We start from the raw sequence: 26,692 nt of genomic DNA on the forward strand, positions 1-26,692 counted from the left end.
GGAATACTACTGATATATTCCACCATTATAATTAAACTGTTTTTCTACCATACCCATTATAGTTACCATTTGCTATACCTTCCGTGTATCCTATATTGGAGATTTGTATACTACATTGTACTTTTGTGCCAGAGGTTAATATTGCTCTGCTGGTCTTTGTTATCCGCATATCTGTTCACGCTGCTCTAAAAACCTGTAGCTTAACATGATCAAAAATCCTCGTCTTACAATATTACGGCGATAGCTCAATTGGATAAAGCAACAGTCCACTTAGCCTCAACGAAGCTCTCTTCAGAAGATTGCGTGTAACAAAATAAAATTTCATCAATCGATAGAATTGAAATGTGGAATGGGAAGACGTTTTTTCTCCACCAATATTTTATGCATCGCTAGATCTAAAATATGCATGTCACCATAATCTGTATAGTTCTTGAATGGTATGTTGTCAAAATGTATATGGAAAAAAGCATATTTTGGTATGGTGACCGTTCTTAACAACCCGTTGTTTGTATGGTTGATTATGGAAAAACTACACTGGTTATGTTCGATATTATACCAGGCAATGGTTAGTCTATTGTTGAACGTACCATATTGAAAATGGTTTTTCGACGTTTGATGCAATGGTTGGAATATGGTACAGATTTATGCGGGGACCCGACTTCGAAATTTTAAAATGTGAGAAACCCGAACCCGACCCGAGCCCGAACATTTTAAAACTGCAAAACCCGACCCGAATCCGAGAATGAACATTTTGTAAAACCCGAGCCCAACCCGAACCCGATAATTTCAAAATTTTAAAACCCGAACCCGACCCGAACTAGAAAATTTATAATTTGAGGAACCCGATCTGAACCGGATTTGTTAAAACGAGGAATCAACCAAAGATCCCGAAGATTTTTAATTTTAGGCACCCGAACTGGGTCCAAGGCTCGAACCTGAAGCAGCACCATACACGTCCAATTATATCTGCCTATGGCAAAACGAATTACTAGCAAGAGGAATTGGCGTTTATATTTGCTATTATAGAATGTCGAATTTGTAATGTTCCGATAAACTTATAAATCGTCGATATCTTGACCGGAAAGTAGGATAAATCGGCGGCTAATGCATGGGGAAACAAGAGGCATAATGATGACAGATTCAAACAACCTTCCTCGTTGCACTTAACCAAAAATTTTAATTTTTGATCGAAAATCATTCCGGCAAGAGCAGTTCTGTATAATATATTACATATATTAAATTAAGCTATGTCAATTAGCAATTCGTATTCGACAGTTTACACGACGTCACCCACGTTACTGTTTGTTACGGTCAAACTTGTGTCGAAAGGTGTCAATCAAGTGCTTGATATCACATTATTAGCAAGTACGGTATGCGCGCCAGTAGATACTCCGACATCTCCAATGAAGTTTTCGAAACGACTCTAAACCACAGACTAACAGACATAACACTCGAAAACAATGCTTCGCCCGCTTTAACGGTCATTTTAAATATATTTGTAGTTGGGACTGTGGCCACATTTGCAATTATGGCGCCACTGACATATGAACAATCATATGGGGGATAGCCCACTTGTGAATAATTGTTCCCAAACTTGAGGGGTAACCCACCAGCAAATGTGTGTTTGGGACCGTAAATAAAAGGTGGAGCTAGTGTTCTGGGAAAATTGCCGGATCGATGTTTTTTGAGGGAATTCCCTCATAGTGTTATGTCTGTTAGTTTGTGTCTAAACTTCTACAAATCTGCTCATGGTTTGAACAGAACACACAATATTTTTACGATCAATTTCTTAAAATCGTGGAAATTTTTGTATTTTCATGAAGGAATTCGGGTCATGCAACGGCCCAGCCCAGAGACAATCTGACAGCGCTTGTTTCATATATGTACCACTGATTTGATAGTGGCGCTAGTATACCATTACCATACAAGTACCACCATTGATAGATTGCCTCTACTTCCCGTAGATTTCTACTCGCTTGAACCAATATTTTCCGACAAATTTGCTTTGACTTGGTTTATTGATGTTTATCATAAAAAATAAATAGTATAAAGCTCGGGTCCGGGTTTCGGTTCCAAAAACCCAAACCCGACCATATCTACTGTACGCCACAGTCCGGTCGTTATTATGGTCGGCAAATTTCTTTCCGTGACGCTGATCTTGATTCTTGGGGTCGTCTGACTGCTGTTGGTCTATCTGGATCAGAGGTATCTAGACGTCGAAAGAATTGAAGACACTTTCTACGTTAGTTAACGGCCTGTTTCATGTATCTTGTCCTGTTTTGCGCTAGTCAGGTTGCAATCCCTAACCCTAATCCCTAACATTTTGACAGAAGTTCGGGTTAGAAAGTGACTAAGATTCGCTTCACCAAAATATGATCGAACTATTTAGTTTAATCATAAGACCCTATGGTTGAATAGTATTTCGATTGTTTTCGTATAGCTATCAAATGGTTTACAATATCAGCTTGATGTCAAAGAGAAAGTTACAGGAAATGTTATGGGCCTTTATTGTAATATTATTATTGTTGATAGCGAAACGCGAATAACTTCTGAAAAGATCGTAATAAAACAAAACAATTATGTTATTAAAACAAAATTTCCAATATCTCGAGATCTACTACATTTCAGAAAATTTTTGTTATTAGCATTTTGATTTAAAATAGCGTATTCAAAAAGAAAATTGTATTTTTGCAGATAGTAAGAATTATAAAAATATGTCAAAAGTTGATAGGAATTTTTTTTTTATTGAAAGCTTCTCCATGATCCAAATACACTTTTGCGTCTTTAAAACGATAAACATTAGATTCTTGACATTTTATAATTGGGTAACGCGAATAACTTAAAAAAAACAATCACGAATTAACTGTTTTCGTTGGAACAAAATTCCAAATATCTCGAAAACTATCGCATTTTGGAAGATTTTTGTTAAATGCATTTTGATTTAAAATGAGAGTTAGAATTATATTCTGTAATAAAATTACAGTTTTGTATGTCAATTAGCATGAAATTTAAAAACATGTATAAAGCTATTGCTAGAAAAACTTTTTTACCGATAAGTTCTCCATCATACAATCACATTCAAAATGTTTCTTTTTTCTTGAGGTTTTTATTGACAAAATATAAAAAAATAGAAAAAATGTTTTTTTTACAAATTTTTAACACAAATTTGTTTTTGTGAAAAATCCCTCCCCAAGGTTTAGGGGTTTGACGGTATTGCAAACATCATCAAGCATCAATTGCTTTAAGATGGGTACTGCATTACGCCTCGATAGTGGTGCATCGAGGAGACCGAGAGGGCTTATGCGCCTTTTTTGTTATATGTCTTTTCATACTCCGCACCAGCGCATGCACATGCTGTGTGCCATGTTTGCAAATATTGTTCTATTGGTGGTATTGGTGGCTCACGGAGGGAGTCATTGTGTGTCCATTTATCGGTCGACTTCGTCATCGTGCATATACCAATTAAATTAATTTAATAATTAAATTAATTTAATAAAGTAGAAACCTATTAGTTGTAGCTTTGTGATAATCGTTGTTTTTCGTACTAGTGTACAACTGTTATGTGCTAGTCGTATGTGTATCTATGTATGTATTCGTCTGAGTATTTGTGACAGTTGGGTCAGGGAATGGATGCAGAACTGACGTATATGATAGAATAGTGGCTAATACTTCTGGTGATCAATCTGAGCATTTAGTTCTATTCATTGGGGAAAGTCGGGCTGAATAAATTAGGGTAAAATAAATTTACCGACGCACGTGAGTCATCCATTCCCGGCCAGCATAGCATGATGAAAGTCTAACAGCATGCAATTGTCGGTAATGATAAATATACAACATTTGCTGCATTTAGACTAGTTTGATTGCATGTTACATGTGTGCTTCTATTCTACTTCATTGATCTGTTTCTTCTGTGCATCTATTAGTTTGCTTTTCCATTATTTATGTATACCAAAATAGTATTGTTCAATTTATACACTTCTAGTCAAGCTCTTTGCATCTTTTTTTCTTTATTCAGCATGTTATGATTCCTTTTATTAGTATATCTCTGCTATACGCTATCTATACTCATATAGGTACAAACGCTCGTGGCCTTCGCGATAACACAAAACTGGCCACAAACGCGACCATGCAATTGCAATAATCCACATATACTTACGCCCGCGATTTCGTCTACATGAAAACACCCCCGATAATTAAGTAAACGTGGCATCTTTAAACTTCCATACGCGGTCTCAAACATTAACCCACCACTCGCGCGATCATGAAACGGTCACGTCCGAAAGTTTTACCAGCCTGGACTAATGCCTTCAGTTGAACCAATCAAAAAAGTGACACTCATATTCACTAAACAACACGTTCCATGGTGACATGACCTAGAACTCAAGTGATATGGGGAAACGGACTACTATCTGTATCATTCACTAAAAATTAAGCTTCAGATTCACGGTTCGCGCGCGATCAAACAAAAATACACAATCCGTCATTATAAAATCGAAGTTATACACGCGAAGTCACATACACGTGACAAACACGTTAATATACAAATGCTTGAGCCCTTCGCTATCATCCCCGGCATCTACATCGGCGATCTAGTAAACATGATCGCATCCCAGTGATAAAGTGAATGTCTCAGCTCCTATAAATTTTCAAACGCGGTCTCAAGCGTGAACCTAAAAACTGCCGCACTCGCACGATCATGAATCGGTCACTTCCGGATGTTTCTATCCTTGATATCAGCAGACTATGTCCATGCCTTCAATTGGATCAATTAAAAAAAAGCTCTCATATCCACTGGACAACACGTTACATGGCGACATGACCGAGGACTCTAGTGATATGGGGTAACTTACTCCCTGTCAGAATGTGAATTGTACACCAAAAACTAACTATCAGAATGAAGGTCCGCGTGACCATCCAAGAACGCACGCGTATATAGAAAATGCCACACGGTTACAAAATCCAGTCTTGTACACGCGAAGTCACATGAACGCGAGCACACGTGACAGACACGTTAACGTACGAACGCTTAAGCCCTTCGCGATTAACAACGCACACCTACGTTCGCGATCGTGCAAACTTAATAACACCCTGGTAATAAGGAGAACGTTTTAGAGCTCGCGAAGTTTCAAACGCTGTCTCAAACACGAACCTACAAACGTCCGTTTTCGCGCGCTCATGAATCGGTCACGTCCGGAAACCATTACTCTCTGTCCTAATAACTTAGGTCCATATATTCAGTAGGACCAAAAAAAATATAAAGCACATATCCACTAGACAACACGTTCCATGGCGACATCAGCGGGCACTCTAGTAATATAGAAGATCTCACACTATTTTAGCATCTTAGAAGTACACCAAAAAATAAAGTATTAGACTCACGGTCCGTGCGCGATTATCCAAGAACACATGCGAATATGCGAAAGCCATACGGTTATAAAATAGAATTTATACACGCGAAGTTACATACACGTTAGCACACGAGACATACAAACGCACACGCGATCGAAGACGCTCGAGCTCTTCGCGATGATACACGTGATCGCGAGTCCCTACGCCCGCACATACCTAAACCGTACAATGAATATCACATTCAGAATCACGGCCCGCTACAATTGGCCTAATGCAGTGTTTTATTGGGCGACATTGCCTATCTCGTCTGCAAATTGTAGTATGTGATTCTGACGGGGAGCCCTTCCGAGAATCTAGCTCTACAGCTCCAGTAGGACAACTCTCGAAAAAAAAAATTGTTTTTGTGAAAAATAAACAAAAAATTTTCAGTGTATATTTTTTCGCACATAAATATTCATTCTCTTAAACTCGTCCTAAGAAAGTTTTGCTGTATAAAATACAGTAATCGAACAAAAAATTGAAATTAATGCATGTAGACATGTTTAGGCCCTTTTAAAAATTGCTCTTGAGTCAAAATAATCTTACTGATTGTGGAAAATGTGTAGTGTTCCATGCCGATGAAATGTGTAAAGTTTCATAGGAATCCAACATAGTCGATCAGGATTTTAATTATTTTCAGACGGATCTTCGTGGAATTCCTCGGGAATAGAAACTTCTATTCTAACTATGCATATTTTTGTTTCTCAGCATACCGCTGTTCATTTCTGCCTTAATTTCGACACCATCCGTCGATCGTTTCATAGAATCGAAATCTGTGTCATCGAATTCACCATTTTCTTCGGAACTCGCATTAGATGATCAAGGAGCTCTACTTGCGCGAGTACCAACTATCTGAAGCGAAAAAAAACTTTTTACATATTTCCTAATCTTATAATCAATAGAGGCTGTCTGTCGATTCTAAAGCAGTAACGCTAATGATGGGACCATCAACAATACGTCAGACAACCTTAATAGCTCACACCAACCGACACCAGTTTAGCCTTACCAAGCGGTAACGCGGGTAGCGGCGTGAAAACTGCCTAACAGGGGTTGAGAACAGCTTGAAGCAACATCTGATGTTGCTCTAAATCTATGTGATCCAAGACTGACTTGGATAGTCCATCGAGTCTAGTAAACTAGAAGCTCTGTTCTCCATTCACCCACAGTGATTTTAGTTCACTAATTTAGTAGCAATATGAGGGGTTCTTTGCGAAAACCTTTCCACGCTTTTCTAAAACTTTCTTCCTTCAGCGCCTTGCTCTCCCTTGAGTACTAACAAAAAGTGAAAAAAATAGTAAAGAACGGTGGTATAAGACGAGCAAAATGCCTCCGTAGCGCATTATTTCAATTACTAGACCATGAAGAGGGAAGTCATTGCACAACATCGTCTAATCGCTCAACTAATGCGATACATTTCCTTGATAGACCTTTTTATTAACAGAATAAAAAGCAAAGTTTTGTTTACTCTTGTAATTTTATTATATCATCAGGAGCTATATGTACAATTGCATTCTTTAAAACATGTAATCTGGCAATGATTCAGAACCATTCCTTATGTTCAAATTTCGCGATTTAGTTTGCACGATTGTTGATTTATGTTTAATAGTTGTATATGTAAAAACGTATGCTTTAGAGTTTACTTGTTTTTTTTTTCGCGATTGAATACAATATATGCTCGTAATTTTTTGCTCTGTTCAACACAATCAAGTGATTTATTTTCCGTGGCCCCACACCATTTCTATCATGCTTTTCAAAACGTACATACTCATTCATAACATAATTGTTGCCTATTATGGAAATCAAATTTATGATTTGAGCTCCTATCTTAAAATTATAGTCATACATTTAGCAATAAGAAAAATGAAACATACGGGAAAATCTATTCTATTCAAGGCATACAATGTTTTTTCTTCTCAATTGTAGCAAACGATGTATCAAATGAGTACCTATAAAATCTATCAACTCTAGATTAGTAACGTGTTTAAAATCATATGCGATTCACAAGCTGTAGTAATTTGCATCTTAGACCAAATTATCTTCAATATGCCTTATTGTATTGCATCTTCAATGTTTATAATTCCATATAAAGTTTCCTGATTAAAGTTGTAAACTCTTCGTCCGATTTATTGGATAGGCAAGTGAAACCACAATATTTTTTGCTAAATGTTGCTAGAAAGGGAAATCACAGGCAGGATGCAATATTTGATCAACTATCGATTCAGTCCTAACAAACGAAAATCACACTGGAACCTATAACCGTTCGAAGACTGGTCTCTCCCACCTGTTTCGGCGCAGCTGTTTCCTGGCACAGCTTATCAACTAATGTTATACTCCAACGGGTAGTTTCTGTATTGCCAACTCTGCCTAGTAGCTCGGAGCTTCCTTCCCCGTTCAATTCAGTTCCGGTTGTGGGGTTGATTGATGGCTCTTAGCGACCAAGCATGCGGTGATTTTCAGCCTAGAAGTAAATCAGCTTCGCATCGGACGGACACTGCTCCATCGGGCAGTAGGGACACTTCAATCTGAAAGTATTGTTGAGTCTAAACGTTAGAGGGCGCACGCAGGCACGTGTATACCCGTTGCAACACCCACGCACACAGGTCGGGTACGGAACCGGTGTTTGAACGTTTGTGTATTTGTTTTTTTTTGTTTGTTTGTTTGTTTGCAAATACAGAAGCGAAGATATCATGTGGTCGTGTGTTTGTGGCAGCATGCGGGAAAACAGAGATCGGAAAACGAGAAAGAAAATAAAGAAACAAAGGCCAAATATTAGAGAGAGCGCAATTGAATGGTGTTGAGTTGGGTGCGGTTGAATGTTTTCCCATGTCGTAAAATAACTCGTTTGATGAAAGCCGTGGAAATATTACCATTACCTATGAAGCGAGAGTCAGCTTTTTACAAGATTAGTGATGAAACGTGTTACCAAATTATATAACCTGAAAAGCCTTACCGTGGTTATTTAGATGTAGAAACCGTTAATATTAGCGTTTTAATCCGAACTATTTCTAGTAGCGATCCTTGACGATCGGTAATTACAATTTTAGATAGTTTTAGACCGTGTTGTACCTCCTCATAGTATTTCTAAGAGAGCTGTTCACACAAATAATTCGGCTAAATTGTTTGTTGGGTAGGTCTTTGTCTTCGATATGAGGGTGAGCCTTGCAAATACATCAAAAACGATATGTAATGAAAAATGGTTAGGCTTTGACCGCTTATAATTCAGCCATTTCACGATCAGTTGTTGAAATGTTTACAACGATACTTCTAAGAAAGGATTTCAAAAGAAAAACACTACGAAGTTTTTAATGTAGAATACTTTTAAGCCTTCAATATAGGGGTCCCGTTTCAACATATCGACTATGGCAGTCGCGTCCGAATTCGAACGTTAATAACTTCCATTATACTTAAAGCATCAAATGTTTCGATTTCATTGGTTCCCATCAACTTAAAATAAACTCCGTTTCTTGCGGGACCTCTCGCTTGACTAGGGGTTTGCTCATTCGCTCAGGAACACAAATTGTGTCTCCGGTTTTTGGAGCTAGAATCAATCCTACGCTAGCTTAACCCTGTTACTAAATTAGTGTAGGACTCCGATGAGACGATGTCGAAACGCAAATTCCATAACTAATTTTATTTATTTGCTGATGATGTTTGCAATTCAAAGGTTAAAAATAGATTAAACTATGGTGGCATAGCTGTTCGTCTTGGAAGATAGGTTCAAGGATGTCAATCATTTTGCAGGGTTGTTTGTGTATAACACGTTGAATTTCATCCCCCAGGTGAACGATTTCGATCACTTTGATTATAGCCTCCTTCGATTTGCGCAACTCATGGACTGTCAAATTTCGACGAGTTTCACGCACGATAGATTTTTTAAGGCAGTTGTCGACGAACCGCAGTGCGTATCCGATGACTTGTTACAGTTTGCGAAAGCTGCTGTATCGAGAAAAAAGGGGAAGTAGTTTGATTTTCACTGTAGATGCAACTGGAACGGCTGCAGGCGGTTGAATCTGAAAGCCCGCGCAGCCGACGAACTCAGGATCTTGGGTAGCTGCCGACGGGAAACAATTTCGGCGGGATTGTTGTCGTTGTTGGTGTACTATCATCTGAAGCCATCGGTTTCTTCTTGGATTAAACAAATGCGATTTCGGAGGAACTAAAGATCGTGGTTATTTGATCCAGCCTAGAACAATTGCACTGTCGCACCACACGACGATTTCTCCAAAATTCATGCTCAGCTCGACGGTTACTTTCTTCACTAAATGGGACAGCAGGAGGGCACCAGACAACTCTTTCCGTGGGATTGAGAATTCGTGCAGGCGGACAGCTTGGACTTCTACTGGTCAGAAGAGCCATCATTGCCGTTCCGTCAGCAAATATACTGCCGCTAGAAGCATAATTGTCCCATGTGTATAGGGATTCCCATAGCACATGGGACAGTTATGCTTCTAGCGGCAGTATACTACACACATACACACATGCATCGCACGCCGAAGACCGATTCGTCAGAGAACCCGTGCAACTTATACGCCATCATATTGTTGTTTGTCACACATCTAAGGACTGAAATTAGGTTGAAGTGTGACAATGAGCTATGGAATTCTTGCCACTGTTGCGAAAAATCTTCGTCGAATGGGTCATCTCAGTCTGCCTTGATGGTCCACAGAGGTTGCGCTTGTAATTTGGCAAAGACTGGTGAGTACAGGCCAAGAGGATCATAGAACTTGGCGTAGATTTGGTTACAACGTTTCTTGTCGGTGGCTTCATCTGGTTAGCGAGGAGTAGTACATCTGTCTCTGGATCCTAGAGCAGACCCAGAACCTTGATAACCTTTTTCGCTTCGCATTCTTGCAACGGCACTTGGGGCTCACTTTCTTCGGGTGGAGCTGTTTCCGTTGCTATCGCTCCCGACACCGAATTGGTGCTCGACAGCGTATCTTCCATGTAGGTCTCGTTTTTTATGATTTCGGCTGCAATCGCGCAATCATTCTTTTCTTCCCCTGCCAATTGTGCCAGGCACCGCGTTGGTTGGCATGGAGCCGATTCTGTACCATAAGTAACGGTATCCAATTCCAGTACACGCATCGGTTGCGAAGTTCCTTCACGCCAAAAGATTCACTGATAGTGTTGAGGTTCAGGTTCCGTGAGAATTTGACGATACATTTTGGAGATATCTGCTGCGAAAGCTACCTTGTAGGTGCGAAATAGAAGCATGATGGAGTACAACTCGCTTTGCACTACCGGACCGACGAGGAGTACGCAAGACCGGATGGGAACGACTTCGCGCTGGCATCGAAATAACCACGTTTTGTGGTTAAGCTGGCGGGGTACAAAACGGCGTGATGCGGCAGGTAATTTTTTTTTCTGGCCCGGTGGGTCATATAATTCAATCACTTCGTAGCAATGATCGCGTATCTCGTATCTCGGATGAACTCGATGTACTGTGTTTGGAGCTCGGGGTTACGTAACAATCTCTTCTCTAGTTCCAGACTCAATCGTTCAGCTGGTTTCTTTGAATGGTTGCTGCAAACCTCCTTGTTGGATATTGTTTGTATGCGGACAGGAAGTGGGATTCGTAGGCTACTACTTCTCTGAAGAACTTGGGGGTGTCCGGCAATTGCTCGGCTTCCCAGAATCGTTGCATCATGGCTTCGACCTCTTCGATTGAGACCACTGGAGCGTCGGCGACGTACGACTCCTTAAGGACACCAGCCACGATCAACGCTAGGTGAGTTTCTCTCCGCTGTGACAGCTTGTCGGACAGGCTCAGATGTCTTGGCTTCAGGATGTCGAGGAACCACTCTCCACCGATCAGGATACCCAAGAAACAATTGAAGTTTTATAGCACGCTACAAGTGCAATCTTTATAAGTGGCTATAAAACTGCCATAAAACCGCAATTGTTACTAGGGTACCCACCTTGTCGGCACCTAATTGTTACTAGGGTACCCACCTTGTCGGCAGTGTGGAACGCTGGATTGGCTAGGACTACTCCTTCCGAAAGCTGCCATCTACTGACGTCGATCTTGGTGGTTGGAATTTTTCCAGTCATTTTAATTGTGATCATACACTCGGTATTGCAGAGGAACGTAGACACTTTGGATCGGAATTTGACCATGACCTTGTCGCGAGCGTGGCTTCGCAACACACAGTTTCCGGTAATGGGAACGCTGGCTCGTTGCTTCTTGACACCCAAACGGTTAGCCTTTTCCTCTGTAATAAAGTTAACTTGGGAGCCGCTGAAAGGAATCACTGCGGTGAACAGTAGTAAGGTTTTCGTACTGGTGGCGAAATAACTGGAGCAGACAGGTGATCTATCGTAGTGAGTGCTTCCGGTTCTTCGACGGACGATGGTTGCGGTTTGGGCGCTTTGGTTACCACCGATGCTTTGGATGGGACACGTTACACTCTCGAACTAGCGCCACTTCTTCATGCAATAAAGTGTGGTGATGAGCTTCACACTAACGACGTGACTTGGAGGATGAACAACTTAGGGTGAGGTTTTCTTTTCGTAGGCAGTGGTAGTAAGCCCAGCGATTCGCACCTTCTCTCTCTTCTGGTATGTGGACAAATATATGAAGGTCGAGCACTGGAAGTTGCGGTATAGGAACCTCCGAAAAAGTCACAAGCCGACTCTGTCTTCATTGGGTTTACTGAGGCTGCATGACTTTTCTGGGATGCTTTCGGCCATAAGGCTGTTGGCTTTGGATTGCGCGCTGCTGGAACTTGTATCCGGTACGCGGCTTCACAATTCTCCAGAATTGAAGTTCTGGATGTCAGGAGCTTAATGGTTTGCTCATAACTTGGACTCCAAAGCCTATCGTGTCGACTTGTCTAGGGCATTCACAACCAAAAACACGGTCATGTGCTCCTACACGCCGGTCATCTAGCCCCCAGAAGTAATACCGAGAGGTAGTTCCTGGGAGGAATGATGGCGGAGCCCAATGGAGTTTAGTCGGTATTAATGGCTGGTCACCATTCGAGCCCGACACGCCCCCAGTGCACCCCGTGTGGTAGATTGGACCCTACCAATAGCACGTGTACTGGGCTAGGACGTAAAGGTCTTCTCCATTGTAAAAAAAAAACACGCCGGTCATCTCGTTCACCGGTGATCGCAACTCTTTGTGAGATTCGAACGTCATCTTCTTGAGTGACAGCAAACCCCGGATGTGTGCTTCTACCGTGATTCGAATCGCTCGGTGAGAATGGCCCAGGCTTGTTGGTAAAAAGTATTCCGGCTGCTTGACCGACCAGGTGCTTGTCAAGATGATAGACTTTCATGGCTTCAGTATCAATCGAGTTTGCTAGTTAGATCCAAAAAGATGGCCTGCTGGGGTAACTACCGTCAAACGTAAGAATTGCCGCTTTTAGGAGCGCTAGAGATGGTTTCCCTTGATGTACAATTCTCGCTGTTTAACTTACTCTCGCTGACGAGAGAGAGAGAGAGAGAGAGAGAGAGAGAGAGAGAGAGAGAGAGAGAGAGAGCCGTCAGTGCAGCCAACACATACACGGACGACAGTATCAATGCACCATACGAGGCGATCGCTCGAGCAACGCAGGCAAGAGCCATTCACAAGCACGTCGGTTTTATCATAAGAACCTGGGTGAGCAGCAGCCTCGAAGTCCTGCGGGAGCTTGACGACAGTACCTATCAGAAACCACTTTCATTCGACGACAACAAAAGCGAGCAATCCTTCCGAAGTCGTGTGGTATCCTGCGAGCTGAAATCTCTCGAAGTATTTGAGCAAAGAATAGACCCACTGGGTACCTGTTACCATGTCGTAAGAGACATGGAGACTCTATGGAAATGTATGTTTCTTCGTAGACCGTGAGATTGAAGTTATGGGCATGTTCCAGGATCAGCTTTTTGATCCGCTGATGTTGATTATAATACAACGTGTTTGAGCTCTTCCGGATGTTGTGCAAACATGGCGAAAAACGATATTTCAGGTTCGATGAACGATAAATTAATTTCGGGTGTGAACGTACAGCATAGTTCAGTTGTAGAAATACACGATGAATACTTGTTCTCGCAAATTACCGTGATTTGTTTTGTTTCACGGAATCGTACGCATTATTGAAATACACTTGTAGATGATCAGTCCTCTTGCTGATAAATAACGGATCGTTGCTTAAATATCTGGTCCAACCGCGACCATTCTTGTCGGAAGCGTATTAGGAAGCGGTACGCCACAATTCTGCAATCAAGTATGTGACATTTCTTGGACGCATTTGACTAGTCCTGATACTTGTTTTCAGTTCATTCCGATTACCTTGTGTAGTATTGCTTCAATTTAGTCAGATCGACTTTCAGAAAGGCAACACAGCTCACGTACTCTATCTCCTTTGCCTTCTAGTTATCTTCAACGTGTCACTCTTCGTTTGTTTAATTCTTGCAAGGTTCAGTTACCTACCTGGACACACAGGTAGGTAACTGAACCTTGCAAGAATTAAACAAACGTTCACATCACAATTCGGTTCTTCGAAGGTCATTGTTGAGATTGTATGCGTCTATCAGAACGTGTATACCGTTTCTTTAAGTGCACTTCAGAATATTTTTCCGTGTTGTATATCATGCCCCCTTATTCAAGCTGAGGCCATTTTAAGTTACCTTTGGTCCTTGCCATTGGTAGTTGAGTAAAATCCTAAGATTCGTATAAATACGGTCACTAGTGGACAACGACTGTCGCCAACTTAGTACACACATTTTGCAGCATTTTTCGTCCGCGTACCTTGTCACCCATTTTTGTTGGGTGATTCATCAACAGCATTCATCATCAGTGAGTCACTTTGGTTACGCAACTATGTCTTCATTTATTATTGTCAAAGTTGCACATCTTTTGCCATATGCAATTTTAAATGCAAAATGTTGACAGTGCTTTGGACTGAGCAGACTAAACTCTATTTTTATTTGGCGCTTGTTTGACCAACTAGGAGCTTAATACACGGGACATTAGGTGTGCGTGAGGAGTACGCATGGTCTTTCCGAGTGCAGTGATGACTTTAGTCATGTATGAGGGTTGATAAATGACCATTCGCGAAAGGGATTGGAGGCCAGTTATCATTTTTCCTCAGTCATATCAGCACAAAGAATTTTTTTCTTATCCTTGTCGCGAAACGGTCGATATTGTTTAGTGGTGGTCCCAGCACGTTTCCACCTTTGTTTTTTTCCTATTCAAGTTTTTTATTGCTTTCCCTTTTGCTGGTTTATCTTCTGCAGAAATAATTTCTGAATTAACTGTATTCTGTATCTTCACTAAGAACTATAATACTGTCCACTACATCATGTTTTTATACTTCCTTTGTATCTCGGCCTCACCCATCCAGCAGTGATAGCAGCAGTTTTTTTCGATACCCCAGTAATAGTTACGCGAGTGAAGTGCTCCATCAGCCGATCAGTAGTGCGCAACCTAAGTGCTCCGTATCGCGCCTCTCGACGGGTCTCCGCTACCCCGAAGGACGGTAAAGTCGTCTTCTGTCCAAACCAGCCAAATTCCAGGCATACTACGGCTTTTCCACGAGAAAAAATTGAAGTGAAAATCGTAGCAGGTATCAGGAGCGCAGAATCCGTCGTCCGGCGCCAACTTGAACGCGTGTGAAGTGACGAGGTACAACTCTCATGACCTCTGTAGCACCAGATCGGATCGACACAGGACTTAGCCTCCAGCACATTATCCGAAATGGCTAGCTGTATAGTCAGGGAGAAAGCTTTTCCTCTTGCATCGGTTCTGTCCGGGGTAGTACCGACCATAGTCGACGAGTCCCCTCCGGGTAAGTCGGCTCCCCAACTCACACAACTTAAACCAGATTATCGCCCCTGCCGCTTTTCCAGACTGCAACGACCACCCACAGTCCATCGAAGACAACCATTCCCCGTTCGCAGTCCTGTTCACCAAAGAAAGACCGTGCAGGAGGACCACCGAGCTAACCTCAACAGAATGGAGTCCCATCACCCAAAGCAGCGATATTATCGGCGAGCCGAAACCTCATGGCAACGCTCCTAACAGAGGAAGCAAGGAAAGAACGTCCAACCATACACCTTACCGGACCCAAACAACCGCGAAACTCAGACTCAGTCCCGACAATTGTAACTAATCAATGAATGAAAACGGGGAGTCTCCACATTCGCTTTGAATTGGAACATGAGCGGCCTCCGGGGATGCTTGGGAAATCTACAGTTCCCGGACCGTGGCTGGGCAACCGGTGGCAGGCTAGACGCGGATCTGGCAGAAGTGACCAACAGGGAAAGCAAATTGCCGAAGTCATGGAAGAATGTAACGTTGCTGTACTTAACAACGGAAGCTTCACCTATATCCGAGGTCAATACTCTTCAGTCTTGGACATATCTTTCTGCTCCGCGGAGCTCGTTGGGGCCTGTGGTTGGTTCGTTCTAGCAGACACCGGAAATAGCGACCAATTCAAATAACGTACGACCTCATACCACTAGCCACGATTCGCCTTTGGCGCTGGCTATACGATCAGGCGGACTGGGTCGCCTACGAGGGGTTAGTCGTTGCAAACTCGTTCAAGCCGCCGAGTGCAGTATTCCTCGTACACGTGGCATTCCTCCACCCCGAGCCACCCACTGGTGGAACCCGGAGGTCGGTTAAGCTATCAAAGACCGCGGCAAAGCACTGAAAAAGACCCCCATTAGCCAACCCATGAAAGAACAAAGGGCTGCAGGGTTTCGTATTTCACGAAACCTGGCCAGAAAGTCCATCGAGACTGCGAAGATCAACAGCTGGACTGGAACATGTTTCTCGATGTCGATGTCTCCCGATGTTTCTACCGCTGAGCTTTGGAGGAGAGTTAACGCCCTCAGCGGAAAAAGAAGGCAAATCGGCTTCTCCCTCGAAGTCAACGGAACCACAACAGTCAAAGAAGAAATTGCTGAAGAACTCGGCAAACACTTCAGCTCGTTCTCCTCAGACGCTGCCCTCCCTCCAACCTTTTTAGCACGACCCAGAAGACTCGGAAGAGCGCCCATATCCTTCCCCTCAGACTCCGGACAAGACTTCAACAGTGTTCTCCGCTATGCTGCAGCATGCTACACCCGAGGCTAGAAGAGTACTATTGGAATGTTTGAACCGCATCTGGAATGGACAATCCATACCATCTTCTTGAAAAACAGCCCTTGTAATCCCCATACCAAAGAAGGGCAACACTCCCCTTCGGCGAAAGACCTCCGGCCGATTAGCCTGCTCCCCTGCGGAGCAAAAACTATGGAGCGGATGGTCAACAAACGGCTTATGACCTACCTCGAAGAAAACTCCCATCTTGGCCAGCGCCAATTCGCATTTGGCAAGGATGGAGGAAATGGAGCGCACCTCGGGTCCTTTGAAGAAATCCTCCGACAGGCTCTGGCGGACGATCTGCATGCTGACATAGCAATATTGGACATCGCCAAAGCGTACAACACAGTCTACCGCGAAGGGGTTCTCCGGCAACTAACTAGCTGGGGAGTCACTGGAAACCTTGGGAACTACATCATGGAGTACCTCAACAATCGTCTCTTCCGAGTGGGAGTCGGTAGCCTACAATCCAGAACATTTGTGGTAGAAAACGGTATCCCACAAGGATCCGTCCTCGCCGTCACTTTATTCCTCGTCGGCATGAACTTCCTCTTTGCATCTCTGCCAGGTAGAGTTTATATTTTCATCTACGCCGACGGCATTATAATCGTTGTACTGGGAGGATCGACCGCTCGAGTGCGGATAAATCTCCAAGCCGCAGTTGACCTAGCCACTAACAGACTGGTCAAACTCAGAAATACTCTTATCCCTTTCCGCAGATAACCAAAAAATCCTCGGTATCACGCTGGACCGCCGTCTTACATTCGTATCGCACTTACGGACTGTCAAAGGAGACTGTGAAAGCAGGAAACGTCTCATTCGAACCAACAGTACCCGGCATCCGACATGGAACAGGAGAACTGCTCTGAACGTCAGTAGTGCGCTCATCAACAGCAAGATATTCTTCGGTATTGAAATAAACAGTCACAACTTGAGCGAGCTTATGAGGATCCTTGCCTCTTTGTACAACGGAATGACTTGGTTGGCATTCGCTCCTTTCGGTGGGCAGCCGCTAACATCACACTCAGGCGCGTTCTGTGATTTCTCGAAAGGACTTCTGCTAGCACTTGTACCTTCCTGAAAACAGCTCAAAATATATTCCTGGAATACACCGGCGCAGACCTCTCAGAAATAGCTCGCCTCCACAGAACCCGGGACCGATACTGGTACACGAGAAGTTCGAACACCAGCACCAACCTATTCAGGTCGCTGCGAGCAGGCCCTCCCCCTCCTAGAGCTGATGAACCAACGTTTCTCGAACCACGCTAGAATCTACACTGACGATTTTAAGCTACAAGAAAAAGTTGGAGTGGAGGTCTGTGGAATAGGAGCTGGTCTGGTCTACCGCCTTCCCACAAGCTGCTTCGTTTTCCCGGCAGAAGCTGCTGCCATCAGTCTCGCGATTGCAAGGAGGCCAGAGGGAATACCGACAATTATTCTGATGTACTCTATGTCGATTATATTCGACCTGGAAACGAAAACCTCACGCCACCCTTACATACAGGCTATAGAGGACAACTGTGATCCGTTGACTACGATATACTGGGTACCCGGTCACTACGGGATCAGCGGGAATGATGAAGGCGATTTATTGGCAGCTCGTGGGAGAGGAGGAGCAAACCTGGACACCTCCAAAAAATCGAGGAAGGACCAGAGCGATGAACCGACCGGAATAACAGGCTCGAACAGAGAGCCCTCTCTCGCCAACGAGTTGGACACCAAAGTAACTCACGCACATACGATCACTCGAACTGACCCCCCCGTCTGCCAGGTATGCCAAGCCAGACTCGCCGTGGAACATCTTCTGGCAAATTACCTAGAGTTTCCAAACCTGCGAAACCTCCATTAATTACCGTTTTCAATCCGAGACATTCTAGCCAACGACCCGTCAAGTGAGGAGACAATTATCTCATTCTTGAGAGATGCCGAGATGCTCGAAACATTATAAGTAACCGAGTTTGCTGTTGAGCACAGTGTTTTCCAAGAATTAGATAATGAAGGAAGACTTTCCAATACAAAAAAGACTGCGACAGAATTATTAATGTATTGTCAAAATTTTAATAGGATGAAAAGTCCAGCCAAAATGGCAGAAATTCATAAACGTATATTAGGTTCGTCATTTTTGGTTATATTAGGAACTGAAACTAGCTGGGACGATAGCGTAAAAAGTGAAGAAATTTTCGGCAGTGGTTTTAACGTATTCAGAGACGATCGAAATCTTCACCAATCTCAAAAGAAGTCTGGCGGGGGAGTCCTTGTGGGTATTTCGGCTCAATTTAATTCAGAAATTCTAGTCACAGTGAAGTTTAAGGAATTTGAACATGTGTGGGTTAAATCAAACATTGCCGGCGAAATGCATGTTTTTGCCTCTGTATATTTCCCACCAGAGCATGCTAATATAACATCGTACGAAGCTTTTTTCCAAATTGCTGAACAAATTTTATCTGAACTCCCAGCCGAGGTTAAAGTTCACATTTACGGAGACTTTAACCAACGCAACGCAGATTTTATTCCGGACTCTGAAAACGAACATATTTTAATCCCAGTCGTGGGAGAAAACGAAACATTGCAGTATATTTTCGACAAAACTGCTAGCATAGGACTAAATCAAATAAATCACGTAAAAAATCGACAGAATTGCTATCTCGATCTTTTATTTACAAACATTCAGGAAGACTTCTGTGTATCTGAATCTCTAACTCCTTTGTGGAAAAATGAAGCATTTCATACTGCTATTGAATTTTCCTTATTCATCCATGAAATTCAAAAACCCAGCGATTGTGACTTTGAAGAAGTCTTTGAATACCATAAAGCCAATTATGACAATATCAGGCGGAAGCTAAGTAGTGTCGACTGGCAAAATAGCCTTAGAAATGAAGAAAATATTGTAACCGCAGTGGACGTATTTTACAAAATTATTTTCAAAATAATTTATGAAGAGGTGCCTATTAAGAAAAAAAGACGACACGGCAACTCGAAGCATCCCGTTTGGTATAATAGACAAATTAAGAGTTTGAAAAATAGGAAGCAAAAAGCCCATAAGCTATATAAGAAAAACCAAAATAATGAGGACTTGGAAAAATATTTCGACATTTGCGATAAACTAAATATGGCCATAGATTCTGCACTTGCGGATTATAATTCAAAAACGGAACAGCAGATCAAATCTTGTCCAAAGAATTTTTTCAACTACGTCAAAACTAAATTAAAATCAGACAATTTCCCATCAACAATGCACTTGGATGACAACGTACGTGATAACTCGGAAGAAATCTGCAACCTATTTGCAACATTCTTCCAAGAAATATATACGACTTTTTCTGAACAAGACCGTGATCGCGATTACTTCGCTTTTCTTCCCGATTTTCCTTTGGATATTAGTGTCAATCATGTCATAGTGGAAGACATTTTCAATTCTCTAAAACATTTAGATGTATCAAAAGGTTCTGGCCCTGATGGAATCCCACCATTATTTATGAAAAACCTAGCAACCGAGTTAACTGCCCCATTGTTCTGGCTGTTTAATATGTCTTTGCAATCTGGACAGTTCCCTAAAATATGGAAAAAATCTTTTTTAGTGCCTATATATAAATCTGGCAAAAAATCTGACGTACGTAATTATCGTGGTATAGCCATAATCTCCTGTATTCCGAAACTTTTCGAATCAATCATTAACGAAAAAATATTTCTTCAAATAAAAAACAGAATTTCCAACCTCCAGCATGGCTTCTTCAAAGGTCGTTCGACCTCAACAAACTTACTAGAATTTATTAATTATACACTGATTGCAATGGATAATGGAAACTACGTGGAGGCACTTTATACAGACTTTAGTAAAGCATTTGATCGCATTGACATCCCAATGTTACTTTATAAATTGACAAAGATCGGCATTGAGCCTGGGCTACTTACATGGTTAGAATCATATCTCTCCGAACGTCAGCAAATAATTAAATTTAAAGGAAAGCAATCTAATCCAATTAAAGTCACCTCAGGAGTTCCACAAGGCTCTCATTTAGGCCCTCTATTGTTTATTTTATACGTGAACGATATCTCCTTCATTCTCAAAAAACTGAAAATACTAATTTATGCGGACGATATGAAACTTTATTTGGAGATAAGAAATGCCGAGGATATTAATACATTTCAAAACGAAATACAAATTTTCCACATGTGGTGTCAAAAAAGCCTCTTACAACTGAACGTGAAAAAGTGTAATTCAATAACCTTTAGTAGAAAACGACAAACACCGAATGTTGAGATTACCTTAGGAAATCAGACTGTAGTAAAATGTGAAAGAATTAGGGATTTAGGTGTTATATTAGATTCAAAGTTAAATTTTATTGATCATTATAACACAATTATACACAAAGCTAACAACATGCTCAGTTTTATAAAACGCTTTAGCTATCATTTTGAAGATCCTTATACAATAAAAATATTATATATTGCATATGTTAGGTCGATATTGGAATATTGCAGTATTATTTGGTGCCCTTTTTCAAGCAGACATGAAGAACGAATAGAATCGGTACAAAAACAGTTTTTATTATTTGCCCTTCGTAAATTAGGATGGACAGCATTCCCTCTACCATCTTATGAAGCACGCTGCTTGCTTATCAATATTCAAACATTAAAGGAGCGTCGCGAATTTGCAATGCTCTCATTCATTAATAATATCGTTTCGCATCGTATCGATTCAGCTGAAATTTTATCCAAATTGAACTTTTATGCACCTTCACGACAGCTACGAAATCGAAGTATATTTTCAATAACTCCTTTTCGCACAAACTATGCAAAATATAGCCCCATAAATCGAATGATGTCTATTTATAATCACTATTGCGACTCAATTGATTTTACAATGTCTAAACTGAAACTAAAGCAATATTTTATACACAAAAGAAATTCTAACGCGTAAGAGGATGATTCAGTAAAAGCCAAAATTGCTTCATTTATACTAAATTCACGAAATATACACATTAGTAATTAAGGAAATCTGTAGTCTACATCGATTGACGAAATAAAAAAAAAAATAAATAAATAAATAAATAACCCCACGGACTGTTCGCCTTACCCGCTCTGCAGTACTCCTATAAGTTAGCCTTCAGAATAATGAAATCTACAATGAAATGTAATGTAATTTTTATACACTTTATCATCTTCTCGGGCGAATGAACCTGCTTGGTCATAAAGCCCGTAATAAACAACCAACCAACCAATAAATAAAGCGCTCGCGGAAGTAATTGCTTTAAATCGGCATTCTATTATTTGCGTAAAATCGGCATTCTGTTATACTAATTCTACAAAAAACTCAGTTTCCATTCCTGTTTTCATATTATTTTTCTAGTTTAATATTAATAAAAGCCCCTCTACTGCAAAATCATTGTACATGTCCAATTCCAGCTATCTACAAGAATAGTACCTGACACAAGAAAAATAAGGACGTACGTAAATACCTCTTGTATAAGATTCTGCATTTTATTCAAACGATCGCCGGGTAAAATCAGCACCGACACGATAGAAATTATGAAAAAATTGTCACGTTATAGAAAAGTGAAAGTTACCAATTCATTACAATATAAGCAATGCTCCTCATAGTCGTATATCCAGAGTTCAAGTTGCTTATGTGGCCAATGGTATTAATACAACAAATGATAAGTTCCGTAAATTCTCGGCAGCCAACTGGCCAGAGCAATTATTACATGACAACGCTATTGGCAACACTAACCAAAAACTCCCCGCTTCCCGTGATACATGTGGAAAGAATTCCTCGGTCTCTATCAGCGACATGTATCGGACTAACATTCCTTTCTTTGCCAGAAGATCTGCAATCGGACGTGGCCGGCGTTGGTATTGATCAGCATGCATTGTGCAATATAGATTGCACAATGGTGCTCATCATGTTATTCCCAAGCATGTTGTTCCAATGAACATTTTTCAATCTCAATTGGTTCTGGTCAATAACGGAGTTGCAACCATGAGCAGCGATCTCTTATACTTATGCTGATGCCAACAAAAGCCAGTTGACCTTTCGTGCATTCGTCCGCATCTAAAGAAAAACAAGCAGCATATAACCCATTGGGTGGAGAGTGGAAGTTATTGCGATGAAGGTAAAATTTTGATACATAACCGGGATCGACAAAGACGCTCCACTAATTGACGAATATGAAGTACTATAAGCGTCGAAGGAAGGTCTGCTGAAGCTGACTACGTACCATTCGTCACGCGACTTCCTGTAACACTGCTGAAAGTCAATGCGATTGCTTTTCGAATCGTCGAGTATTATCATCGTTTATGAGTGCAATAGAATAGAGAGACGGCAGTGAACGAAATGCGTAAGCGTTATCATCGTTTTACATCTTTGCTATGTGACTGACAAAATTATCAAATTTCAAATCAATGGTGTAAAGCAAATGGGGGTGTACAGCGCTGTTCCCTCGAATGGCACCCCTTTCCACAGAGCGATTAATATTACACGAACGACCATTCAGCTATGCCGGGGTAAATTATGTAGGCCTCTTAGAAGTTATGGTTGGCAGGCACAAGACGTACGAGCAACACATCTGCAGGTTTTTTCAACTTGTCAACCGTTTCGTGTATTATGGCAATCAGAAGTGTCGTGCGAAGAAGAGATTTGCCAATGATTTTCTAACAATGAAACCAACTTTGTTTTGGGGAGTAGATTATAAAGATAAACGAAGTGTTCGGATATATGCTAGAACGAGTTCGTCGTTCAACCCACCTTCCGCACATAGGCGGCGCACGGGAACGCTTGGATCGGAGAGTAAAAGAAAGCATGGTTGCTATTAATGACGACCGTAGGCTAAACGAGGAGACTTATTACTAACGGAAGGAAGTCGAAGAAGTCTTCAACTACGAACACTTTGAACATGGGCCTAACCACCTTGATAATCTACCACTTGAAACCAAAGAAGAAGGAGGTTCAAACAAGAAGTAACGTAACGATGTACGGCAACAGAATTTCGCCTTAACACAGCAAGGTCAAAAACCATAATACACTTTTTGCGAAACGCACCCTCCCCATCCAGTCCAAGAAACGGAACTGCACCTTGACTTAGGGACTACTATCTATCTGTCACCACCTACGACCTAGAACCCAGCGAATCAGTACTCGGGTGAACTATTTCAACCCGTCAGATGCCACACAATCTTTGATTTCGACTGGAAAGCCCCCGCTTTATCTGAACTTCAGCCATTGTAAACACATCTACCTATTTTTTGAGCTCAACGTACGATCCGCTCCGCGATAAGCAAGACCCGCTTAACAATGCATTTCAAACGCAAAACAAATTGATAATTTCATATATAGCATTGAATACACTACTTTGTGTGAAATAGTTCAGATCACGTGACCCTTGTTTATCTACAAACCGCGGAATGGATTATTAATTCCCGTTAGTAAATATAGCATAACATTCCAACGACCCAACAACAATTATCTTAATACCTCACTCCGAGAAAAGAAACTTCAAAATACTCACATTGGCCCGTTGCTGAGTTTGCTAAGGGCATCACGAGAAATAACGTGACCGCACAGTAACTTCATGGGTGGATTATCCTCGGAGCTCTGCTGTCGTAGGATGGGACAGGCAAAGATAGAGTGAAAGCGATTGTCCGGGTCGAGATCAATTTCAATCTGAAAACGAGCAAAATCATCATGCGAACACTTTATACGTCTCCTCTAATATTTTTTTTTGACTTACAGGCAGTTCATCCCTTCCATTCCAAATACCGGTTACTTGACGGGACATCATCACCTGCTTGAGATTAAGCAGCGCTGGTAGGGCCGTGCAGCCTGCATTAAAGACTACGGAAAGCGGTGAATCCTTGTTGATTCCCAACAGCGAGGAGGCATCTTTAATAAACACATCGGCTGCCTCGATCCACATTTCCGGGGCAGTTAAATACTTGTACGGTGAGTTCTGGATTCCAATGGGAAGGTATATCAGCGTGCCCATTAGAATTTGGATCTCTTTTTCGAAGCGCTTGACAAACTTGGAAAAGTTTGTGCGAGCATAGGTTATGGCTTCGGTCTGAGCGTTGATTCCGCCGTTCAGAATTTGCATGAATGCTAGTCGGTGAAGTTTAAACTCTAGCGTGCTGTTCCGAGCATCGAGCTCGGTTGAAAAACGACTCGACCACTCGAGAGCAGGCACCAGATTGTGATTGTGAATAGCTTCCCATATCCGGTGCAATTCGGCGTAGGGCTCTGGTGTGATTTCCTCTGCCGGCAAACCAGACTCATTAATCAGTGTGTCGGCAACATCGTCCATTCCTTGACGATAAAAGTGTTGAGCCATAATTTTGTTAAGCAGCGTAACGTTATGATCCAATTGGAACACATCGGTGCGCGAAGTGGCAGTGAAGTCGGCTACAAAATTACGATCGATCGCTTTGCCAACCTTGCTAACAGTACCGTGAAGATCCCGATGCTCCGTAGTTAGCCGTTGTAATTTATCTTTTGCTTTGGCCATCGCATCGTGTAACACTTCAATCTGCCCAGGTGTTAACTGCTCGTCGGATGGTGCTATGAATAACAGGAAAAAAAATATTATTGTAAGAACCACATGGACGAATAGTAACACTGACGATGTTTTTTTTACTGCACACTAATAGACAGATCATTGGCCGCTCGAATTAGTAATGTGGATATAGGCGATATAGCAACGGACATGTTTCGTAAAACTCATACAATACACGGCAATACGTTTTGTAACCATCAAATGAATGTCTACTAGAGCCCATGTTGCATCAGGCAAATAAAGGCTGACGTAGTGGAAATTGCAATTGAATTAAATATCTTTTAAGAAAGCAGAGGCAACGAAATAGAAACATATTTTTCCACCGGTAAAATGCCTGCAACAGTTTGCGCGTAGTTTTCGTGTGAATTTTTACTATACACATTAACACATTTTTATTTAATTTCTTCCCTCCACCGAAACCATTGTTGGGCGGCAATGAGTTTGCTGTATCGCTGCTTACATAAAGATTACATATGAAAACCGTTTAAGGGAACCAAAAATAGAAATTGTTTGCCCTTGACTAAGCTGCGTAGAACGTCTGCTTATCCGAATAACGAATCGTCAACCGAGAAAGAACACGCAACAAAAACATTTTTTTGATAAATCCACCACCCACTCACCTTCTGCGATTGACGAACGCAGCTTTTCGATGAAGGCAATTACGTCGCCAATAATACGCTGCGAATGGTCATTTATTGCGGAAAATTTGGTTATAACTTTATCGACTTCCTTTTCGACGGCGGCACAGGACTCCATCCTAGACTGACGATGCGTATACACTAGACTTTTTTTGTTTTGCGTCAGTAGATCTTCTTTCTAGCGCGACGAAATTGTCTTCTTACCGCTGCTCCAGGTTTTTCTGACACCCTTCCCAGACAACAAAGACAATGTTGAGGCAAACAACTTTTAACGCGATATTCCAATTATTTCCTATCTTTACCAACTTTACATACGCTGATCATCAATTCAAGTGACCAAAAGTAGGCCAACTTCAACTATCACGGGAAAAAACTCAATATTGTTTCTAGTTTGCTTCCATATTTGCAAGCCTTCTCCTTTCGAATGTTTGGTTCAACGACAATAACACAATAGTATTGTTACTCGTAGATTTTCACTAGCATCACTCACAAGCAGTCGACTATCGACTATCTGGTTTTGAAACGAAGAACGCTTTTTACTTTCCTCCCGTTGTCGGAGCACAATAATATTGAAAAATGTTCCAGCCGCCAGGGAAAATCAAGAACCGTGATGGAAAAAAACGATGATTTTGCACCATCAAGCTTCAGCGCAGTTAACAGCTGTCATTCAGAGCCCCCGTGGTGGAAAATGAAAAATGGCCCCCTACTATTGGCTCGAATCAAAACTCGTCGAAATTGAACTATTTAACGACGCATCAAAAATTAAATCTAGAGCGTTTTTGCCTTTCTCATATAAAGAAAGGCTATGCAATCACTGTAAAAATCGACTTTTAAACCGAGGCCCGGAGGGCCGAGTGTCATACACCATTCGATTCAGTTCGTCGAGATCGGCAAATGTCTGTGTGTGTATGTGTGTGTGTCGTTTAAACTCACACAATTTTCTCAGAGATGGCTGAACCGATTTTCGCAAACTTATTTTCATATGAAAGGTATAACACTCCCATAAGCTGCTATTGAATTTTTAGTTGATCCAACTTCCGGTTCCGGAG

The 26,692-nt window shown here is 41.7% G+C and overlaps 1 protein-coding gene across 2 annotated transcripts; it reads right to left on the reverse strand.

Moving 5' to 3' along the window:
• Positions 1–6,843: 6,843 nt before the first annotated feature.
• Positions 6,844–26,295, reverse strand: LOC131688629 (E3 ubiquitin-protein ligase RMND5A). 2 transcript variants are annotated; one of them, XM_058973028.1, is made up of 4 exons: positions 25,626–26,295; positions 24,187–25,010; positions 23,965–24,119; positions 6,844–7,910 (listed from the first exon to the last, which is right to left on the reverse strand). In XM_058973028.1, the coding sequence occupies exons 1-4, from the start codon at positions 25,759–25,761 to the stop codon at positions 7,847–7,849; spliced, it is 1,179 nt and encodes a 392-aa protein (XP_058829011.1). In that variant the 5' UTR covers positions 25,762–26,295; the 3' UTR covers positions 6,844–7,846. The 2 variants fall into 2 exon arrangements, with proteins under 2 accessions (XP_058829011.1, XP_058829010.1); XM_058973027.1 differs by having other exon boundaries at positions 6,844–7,928; positions 25,626–26,294.
• Between the last annotated feature and the right edge of the window lie 397 nt (positions 26,296–26,692).

Source organism: Topomyia yanbarensis, chromosome 3 (assembly GCF_030247195.1).
Source record: "Topomyia yanbarensis strain Yona2022 chromosome 3, ASM3024719v1, whole genome shotgun sequence".
Taxonomy (NCBI): domain Eukaryota; kingdom Metazoa; phylum Arthropoda; class Insecta; order Diptera; family Culicidae; genus Topomyia; species Topomyia yanbarensis.